Here is a 9,594-nt window from a genome sequence, read left to right as displayed (position 1 = left end):
GTCTGCCGTTCGCAGGCTATGAGGACAGGAAACAGAAGAAAACAACACAGACACAACTTCTTATGAGGTGTGAAAATTTGATAGCTGTTTATGTACATTTTAACCGTTTTATCCAGGGGGGGCTGGCAACGGCCTTTGATCTTGCCGCTTTTCGGCTTTCCATGATCGCCCCAGTTAAGAAATCTGTCAATCATCCGAGAACTGTAGCGACCATGCGCGTAACGTGTTGGGAATAACAACAACAAGTTCGTCTTCGCAGCGATTCCGAAGTGTAAAGTTAATTCGCTGTTGAATTGGTCCTGTTGGTCATTGCTTTCTTTGCTGTAACCAATTTTTTTCCGAGGGAATGTGGAGCTTACGTTTTCCTCTCTTCTGGTGTTGCGTTTGTCATTACGTGCGGTTTACTACGCCAAGAACGAGACCAGTGAACATGTTCCTCGATGTCCGTCCTTTTGACTACGTGTTTCTGTTAAGAAGACTCACAAGACTAAAAGAAGGGCCAACCCTCCAATATGTATGTAGAAGAGTTTATATTTTCAAGTGAAAGGCCCAAAATTAATTCTTCTTGATATTAAAAAAAGTGCGGTGGCTATGGTCGAGTAGAGGAGTTGTCAGAGTTGTTTACGGTTTTACCTCACCTTTAAGACGACAAGAAATGATGATTGAGATTCTTAATTTTACATCCTTGATTGTGAACTTATCCTGGTAGATTTGCGTTGGATGATTGAGTGGCATGGTCAAATCTCGTAGTTCATGCATTTCTTTATGTACTAGAAGCTAAATAAATTTTTCCAATAGATCATTCTCCCTTGATTTTGCACGTGCTGATATGTTTAAGTTTCTTTCTTCGTGTGATTTAATTTAAACTTTACCGTAGTTTCTAACAAATGAATCTTAGGCAAATGAAAAGGTAATTATTTTTTGTTTGGAATTCTCTTTTCATGACAGCAGTTATTACTCTTCCTTCAGTTTGAGTCCTCATTCAAGTGTGTTTTGTTGCAAACAAAGAGGGGAAAATTATAAATTCCAAAAACTACACAACTCCTTGGCTAAATATGCTTTATAAAGTCAGGAAAATGGTGACATTTCTATTTTTGCCTTTCCTTTGGCCACTGTGATCAGTTTTTGCCATACAGTTACATGTAAGTTTTTACACCTTCGAACATCAACCTACTGTGACGATATTGCATTATCCAATAAGATTTTAGTATTTACATGTGCGCGCTCGGGCTCGCTTTGTCACAGTTTACTGTCATGGCCGCTTGTGAGTTCACTATGTTCTGATTAAACAAGTTGAAGTTTAAGAACGTGAGCCAATTCTTTATATGGTGTCAGAAGTAAATGGCCAGAACCGCGTTTAGTAAAGACAAGCAAGTTTTCATTGATAAATTCGCAGCTTAACACATTGAAGTCGTCGAAATCTAGTCAAATATGCCGAGTGATGGTGATGCGAATTCAGGCGCTACCGCGTCCGCTACCGCACCTTCTGCAAGTATTATGGCTTCTTCATTTATGTGCAATGTATCTTTACCGCCGAAACTGGAAATACACAGTGGAAAATTGTCGAAAGAGTGGAAGCAATGGCGACAAGTATGGGATGCTTACGAAGAGGTGACCGACCTTCGAAGTAAAACGAGCCGCCTTCGCGTTGCAACGTTTATCACCTGCATTGGTAAAGAAGCCCTCGAAATCCATAATGGTCTACCTTTTAGAAGTGAAGAGGAGAATCCGACATAACCAAGGTCCTGGAATTGTGGGAGACGCATTGCATTGGCAAAACCAATATAATTTACGAGCGATACAAATTCAATAACCGTTCTCAAGAACAAACAGAATCCATCGATACGTACGTGACAGCTTTGCGAGCTCTCGCCGAAACTTGCGAATTTGGAACCTTGAAAGACCATCTTATCCGCGACAGAATTGTGTGTGGAGTCCGAGAAAATGCTGTTAGGAGGAAATTACTGCAAGAATCTGGTCTTACTCTGTCAAAATGTGTGGATATCTGCCGAGCCGCGGAAGCTACGTCGGCACAGCTCAAAGAAATGGCACCGAGCCAACAATCGAGTGAGGTTGATTTGGTCGCGAAAGCAGAGCCTAAAAAACCAAATTCGCGCAAGGAAAAGAAGAAATCTCCTAAAGATCAGCTCGTCGAGGAATGCAAGTTTTGTGGCCGTCAGCATGAGCGTAATAGAGCGAAATGTCCCGCGTATGGTCAAATTTGTTCTTCCTGCGGAAAACCTAATCACTTCGCTGTAAAATGTGGTAAGAAATCCAGCGATTTCAAGAAGCCTTCTCAGAAATCCAAGCATAGAAAGGTCCATCAGCTTGCCGACAGCGATGACGCAAGTTACTCGTCTGAAGAAGAAATTTTGTCTGTGTCCTCTCAAAACGCTGTCAATACTGTGGAAATGTCGGAATTCAAGAGTAAAATATTTGCACACATCGAAATTGAAGATGTGTTAGTGAAGATGCAAGTCGATTCAGGAGCCTCGTGCAATGTGTTACCTCGTAAATTTCTGCCAAAAGATACTGTGGTTGACACAACCGAAGTAAAATTAACCACCTACTCTAAAGCTAGTCTGAACGTACTGGGTGTGGCAAAAATCCAGTTGCGTAACCCGAAAAATCAGAAGAAGTACTGTGTTCAGTTTGTGGTCATTGATGAAGATTACACTCCACTCCTTGGTTCTACATCAGCACAGGAGATGGGACTGATCGCCGTTCAGCATGAAAACATCCTAAATGTTAATGAAACTGTGGTTAAAACTGACTGTCAAGGTCTAACCATGGAGGAAGTTACTGCTTCTTACAGTGACGTATTTAAAGGCCTAGGATGTATGGAAGGAGCTCTTCACCTGGAAGTAGATATGACTGTTGCACCTGCAATTATGCCTCCTCGTCGTGTGCCTCTAACATTGAAGAATAGGTTAAAAGATGAGTTGACTCGCCTGGAGAAAGCAAGTGTTATAGTCAAGGAAGAAGAACCAACCGACTGGGTGTCTAGTCTAGTTGTTACAGAGAAACCTAACGGGAAGCTTAGAGTATGCATTGACCCTCAGCATCTCAATAAAGCCCTTAAAAGAAGTCACTATCCGCTTCCAGTCATTGAAGACATACTCCCTGAGTTAACGAATGTTAAAGTGTTTTCAAAAGCAGACCTTAAAGATGGCTTCTTGAAGATACAGTTAGATGAAGAATCCAGCAAGCTGACTACATTCCAAACCCCTTGGGGCCGGTACCGATATTTGCGAATGCCTTTTGGAATTTCTCCTGCACCTGAATACTTCCAAAGAAAACTGGACCAGAATTTAGAGGGCCTGAATGGAATATACAAGATTGCAGATGACATCCTTATTACAGGCCGTGGTGCAAGCATTGATGAAGCTGTGAAAGATCATGATGCCAATTTACTGAAGCTGTTAGACAGATGCAGAGAGCGAAATTTGAAGCTTAACCGAGAGAAGCTACAACTGAAGTGTTCAGAAACGCCCTTTATTGGTCATGTCCTTACACCTGAAGGAGTGAAACCCGACCCAAGGAAAGTTGACGCCATACTGAAAATGGAAAGACCAAACGATGTAGCTGCAGTTAGAAGACTGGTAGGCCTAGTGAACTACCTGTCCAAGTTCCTAAGCAAGCTCTCAGAACTTTGTGAGCCACTGAGAAGATTAACTCACAAGGACGTTGAATGGAGTTGGTCAGCAGTACAAGAAGAAGCATTTCAAAGTATCAAGCATGCTGTCACTTCAGCTCCAGTCCTGAGATATTTCAATTCTGCTGAACCTGTGGAAGGTCAGGGAGATGCATCTTCCAGTGGTATAGGATTTGTGTTGATGCAGAATGGGCAACCTGTATCATACTCAAGTAGAGCTCTCACAGCCAGTGAGAAGAACTATTCTCAAATAGAGAAAGAACTATTAGCCCAAGTATTTGGAGTGGAGCGTAACCATCACTTTGTCTATGGTAGAAGAGTTGTTCTTTGGTCTGACCATAAGCCATTGGAGACTATTTGCAAGAAACCACTAGCATCAGCACCGAAACGACTCCAGCGCCTACTCCTGAGACTACAACAGTACAATGTTGAGATTCGTTACAAGCCAGGTCCTGAAATGTATCTAGCAGATACTTTGTCCCGTGCTTACCTGCCAACCACGGACCGCTCCTCTACTGAAAAGGAGGCCGGGCGAATCCATGCTGTCGATTTCCTAGCTATCTCAGAACCACAGCTTGTAGAGATCCAGCAAGAAACAGCCTCAGATCCTGCCCCACAGTCCCTCACTCAAGTTATCTTAAAGGGTTGGCCAGAGAAGAAAGATGATCTGCCAATAGAACTTCACCCCTACTTTGACGTCCGGGATGAACTGACAGCCCAGGATGGAGTTCTCTTCAAAGGTTTTCGATGCCTGATTCCATCAAGCCTCAGACCTAAGATCCGTGAGCGTCTACATGGTGCACACACAGGTATTGAAAGCTGTCTTCGCAGGGCTAGAGAAATTGTCTATTGGCCTGGCATGCCAGCTGAAATTAAAGATTACATCTCCAAGTGTGAAGTTTGCGCCAGCTACAAGAAAGAACAGCCCAAAGAACCACTGATCTCACACAAGATCCCAAGCCGCCCCTGGGAAACAGTTGGTTCCGACATCTTTCACTTTGACAATAGAGACTACCTCTGTACCGTGGATTACTATTCAAGCTACTTTGAGATCGACCCCCTCAAAGACAAAACTGCCAGCGAAGTCATCCATACCCTAAAGAGACACTTCTCAAGGCATGGAATCCCCAGTAAGCTGATGAGTGACAATGGTCCACCATTCAACTCCTATGAGTTTCAGCAATTTGCAAGCAATTATGACATGGAACATGTTACCAGTTCTGGCCATTACCCACAGAGTAACGGGAAAGTAGAAAATGCCATCAAGACCGCCAAGAGTTTATTGAAGAAATCTAAAGCTGCAAGATCAGACATCTACCTAGCCTTACTAGAGTGGAGAAACACGCCCTCTGAAGGTCTACAGAGTTCCCCTGCGCAAAGGATGTTCGGGCGCCGGACTAGAACACTGATACCAACTACCAGTGAACTATTGAAGCCCAAAATAGTAGAAGATGTCCCAGGAAAACTCTTCAAGAGGAAACAGCTGCAAGCGAAATACTACAATATCAGTGCTAGAGAACTACCACCCTTAAACAATGGACAAGTTGTGCGTGTGAAGCCAACAGATAGATCTGGCCGATGGTACAAGGCACGAGTAGAAAAGCAAGTTGATGTGAGGTCTTATGATGTGAGAACTGAGGATGGGCGAGTTTTCAGAAGAAACAGGAGACACCTCAGAAGCAGCAAAGAGCCAGTACGTTATAGTAGCGAACCTGTGTCTCTCAGTATGCCAGAGAAAACGTTCACTGCCCCACTCCCCCCTAACGAGCCAGTGCCAGGAACTTCACAGGAATTTCCACCTCCTAAAGAGGCTGCTGCTGCAGAGAAACCCAACACAAGTCTAAATCCTGCAGATGTTTCAACGCCGTCTATGCCTGTAAAGCCAGTGGACTTGCCAGTTACTCGCAGTGGTCGGACCTCCAGACCACCTAGCCATTTGAAAGACTTTGTTGTATCCAAGTGACTTTGTTTAAGCTTTTAACTAAGACATTGTTTGAAAGACACTGTGTTTAGAGCGTTCAGTGACATCATCTTTTTAATGCTTGGCTAGTTGTTTGTTTCTGTTATGTTATATCTAGTTTATACACTTTCTTTGTAAACAAGGAAGGGTGTGACGATATTGCATTATCCAATAAGATTTTAGTATTTACATGTGCGCGCTCGGGCTCGCTTTGTCACAGTTTACTGTCATGGCCGCTTGTGAGTTCACTATGTTCTGATTAAACAAGTTGAAGTTTAAGAACGTGAGCCAATTCTTTATACCTGCCAGGTTAGTTTGTGTTTGAATATAAATGTAGTTAATGAAATCAAATCCTCTCAACTTAAGAATTGCCTTGTATTTGAATGTGAAAAACACCATAGGATGCCTTGGGAAAAAAATGGAAAATCATATTATTAAGATAATATATTTATTTGTAGTTACCAATAACAGTTAGAAACTTGTGTTGAGGCAGGCGACAACCTTTTTCAGAGACCATAAACATTCACTGACTTTGCTGTTATAACAAGTGGTGAAAGGGTATTAAAATGTGAGATCACCTACCTGGGCTTGCACTGAAAGAGCGTATGGGTAGTAAGGACACATTGTTTATTTCCCTACCCTTTTTAAGCTAAGAGACCTTATTTTATAATTCTGATTCATTTCATTTAGCATACAGAATTAAGTTAGCTTTTAAACTCAGAAACATGGAAAAAACTTGGGGAAAAATGGTGGTACCAAAAATGTAACTATAGACTGCTCTTCATCAACCTTCACAGCCCAAACAGACACCCTGTTCAAAACTCTAAAACCACCCTAAATCAGCAGCACATACCCATCTACGCCAAATAAGCCAAGGGTAGTATCATAGAAAGAACTGCTGAGGGGATTGGGCTTAAGGTAAAATAACCTCTTTGGACGGTTGATAAAAAATCAATTTAACCTTGTTTGTTTTTGTTGTAAATCAAATTCATAACTTACACAAACAATTGAAGTTGTACATTTTTCAAGCTCCTTCTGATTCTCTTTATAAACTCTGCAAAACATTCAGTTTTCTTTTTTCTGGTTCTTGTACTGCAGTCCTTTGAGGGATTTTCTCAATGCATGCCCCTCTGCGATCGGTGAACGGGTCCACGGCAGTTTGGACGAGCCTATTTTGAAATCGTGAAGCCGATCGAGCAAGAGATGAAAGCATCGCTAGTGAACGATCTGTGGGAGGAATTGCGAATCGAGTGAATGGACATGGAACTGCAACATCTCTGCTTTGAATTTCTGAAGGAGTTGAGGCCGGGGGTAATTTTCCAGTGGAATTATTCGCCTCGAGCGAAGGACACTTCAGGAATCACTGTTCTGCCTTGTCTTTCTTTTAGCAGTGGAACACCAAAATAGCGCTAACTCTCCGAAAACGCTTCAAAACGGCCTGAGACGCGGGTAAACAACAAAGAATACAACAAGGCAATAAGGTACGTCGATTTTATTTAAAAACATAACATTTTTTTATCTCTTTTAAGAAAAACCGATCGATCCCATACAAGCCTTTGTAAATAAACGTTTGTAACACAACACCGCTCGCAAGCAAGAGTCACGTCCGCGTTCATGTAATGAGTTTGGGCCGCCTGTGATACATCCCGCATCCTGATGTCCAAAAACCCCATTAAAAATGTTCTTGAAAACCTTCTCTTGATGTTTGGACGCGGGAAAACTCAAAACCGAGCAAAAACTCATCGTCCTTCCATGTCTGCATTCTCCGCCATATTTGTTTTGAAGGAAAATGGTACTCAGTCTCACTCGGCCAAATTTCTTAACTGGGGCGATCATGTAAACTTGGTTCCAGACCTCGCTGCCAGCCCCCCCTGGTTTTATCGATCTTACGATATATTCCTATACAAATCCTTATGATTTGGCTTCCGAAAGGCTGTTGTGGCGGCGTGTGCCTAAACAGGTCTTCCGAAAGGTACTTGAGAAACCTGTTAGGAGCTAAACAACGGCGACGGGAACAAGATCGTCCAAAAAGCAGTAAGCTTTTATGCAAAACAACAACGTAAAAGTACATCACACCGTTGCTGACGTCATTCTACCACGACGACGTGAAACTTTGAAATTTTCCATTTTATGGACGACGAAGTCCTTTAAAATGCATGACTAGAAAAATCTGCAACATTTTACAAATTACACATGTAAAGTTCGACGTATGAATCAATTAGGAACGGCACTTTTGTATTTGGGTCGACTCTGCCGTTCTATTCGACTGAGCTTGTCGAATAAAACGGCAAAAGATCGACTTCGAACGTACTTCGATTCATACGTCGAACTTCACATGTGCCGAGCCTAATGCATAAATTATGTTAACGTATTTTTCAATATAACCGCGCTTCTGATTGGCTATTTAGTGGATTTTCGCGGCTGTGCGGGAAGAACTCACGGAAGCGTAATGACGGTTCCCAGCATTCACGTTGTAGATATTTAAACTGAAACCGGACAGCTTAAAACGGTCTTCTAAAGAGTTGCTTTTCTTTACATCCATAAAGAATTCGTAATGTCTTTTAAAATTTATGGAGTTACTGTATTTAGTCCAAATATCACGTTCACGATCTCCTCAGCGGTCTCCTTGCCATACCAGAACAAAAATCCCACTAAAAATCAAAACAAGAATTTCCAGGCTTGGTGAATTTTACTTGTTTTTAGTTTATTTCCCTATTTTAAGCTGTAAGGATGATATTTCTTTTCGCCTCGAATTAGGTTCGGCACATGTAAAGCTCGACCGTCTGAATCAACGACCGAACTTAATAGTTTGGGTCGACCTAAATAGGTATTAGGTTCGGCACATGTAAAGTTCGACGTTTGGTAAATTTACTTCTTTAAGTTAGTTCAGGAGGTACACAAGGGGCGACACCTTTCGCTCCAGTTTACCGCTTTATAAAATTTCTCTATTACAGCAATAAAGATAAGATACGGTGATACGACAGGTACGGGTAACGATAGCAGTCGCCTAATCTTTCGCAGTAAAATCTACTTCCTTGAGTTAGTTAAGGAGGTACAGACGGGCTGACTCCTCTCCCTCATGTTGCCGCTTTTTAAAATTTCTTTCGTTACAATTACCGTAAAAGAAAAAACGACCTACCTTCGTTGATGCATTTTTACTCTCTATCACAGAAGGATGATTCAGTAAAATCATATCATGTATAAATAATTTTTTGCTTAACAAGTTTCTAAGCTGCTTGTCAGTCGTGTGAAGCAAAAAGAAGTAGAAATTACAAATTTAAAAATGTGTAAGGTTTTGCTCACCCCGGGTTAGTGCTATCCATGTTCCACACATGCGACCAACGCACGTAGAAGAGGCACAAGGTAAATATTGTGGATAGTGACAAAAGCCAAAGATGGTGACTACGGAATCTAATCGGATTTTTTGGCATTCTTTCTCTTGTTCCTGTTCTCAACCTAAGCCACAATGCTACGAGAAATTGCAGATCTATATCGGCCCTGTATGATGAATAAAAACAATGATTACTATTCATAGAGAGTCTATCTTGCATAAAAAGTGAAGTTAAACTGATTAGAGGGTCTTGATGAGGGGGTATAAATGTCAGTTGTAAGTTAAAATTTTGGCCATTTGTCAGTTAAATTTTAGATTTTTGTCAGTTGTCAGCTAAATAAGCATTAATGATTATTTTTTTATTTAATTTCATTTATTCCAAAGTACAACAGTTACAACAATTACTCTCTGAACAAAAACGATTTTATCTAAACCTTTACAAAACAAATGATTCTGTAAAGGATTCGGATTCCATAGAGGCATTTCTAAATAGTTTAAATATAATTCCTAAACTATCGGAAGAACAAAGGCAATCGTGTGAAGGACGGATTACTACCGAGGATTGCAGGACAATTATAGAAACGTTCCAAAACAATGAATCACCAGGGAATGATGGTCTCCCCATTAGGTTTTACAAAAGCTGCTGGG

At 41.5% G+C, this 9,594-nt stretch overlaps 1 protein-coding gene across 1 annotated transcript in view; it reads right to left on the bottom strand.

Moving 5' to 3' along the window:
- Window positions 1-9,138, bottom strand: part of LOC140937686 (galactosylceramide sulfotransferase-like) — a 12,798-nt gene extending 3,660 nt beyond the window's left edge. Inside the window, exon 1 of the mRNA XM_073387250.1 lies at window positions 8,919-9,138. Coding sequence (XP_073243351.1) covers window positions 8,919-9,046 — 128 coding nt within the window. The 5' untranslated portion in view covers window positions 9,047-9,138. The remainder of the gene's footprint in view (window positions 1-8,918) is intronic.
- Between the last annotated feature and the right edge of the window lie 456 nt (window positions 9,139-9,594).

This window comes from Porites lutea, chromosome 5 (assembly GCF_958299795.1).
Source record: "Porites lutea chromosome 5, jaPorLute2.1, whole genome shotgun sequence".
NCBI classification, from domain to species: domain Eukaryota; kingdom Metazoa; phylum Cnidaria; class Anthozoa; order Scleractinia; family Poritidae; genus Porites; species Porites lutea.
This window is presented reverse-complemented; position numbering and strand designations above follow the sequence as displayed.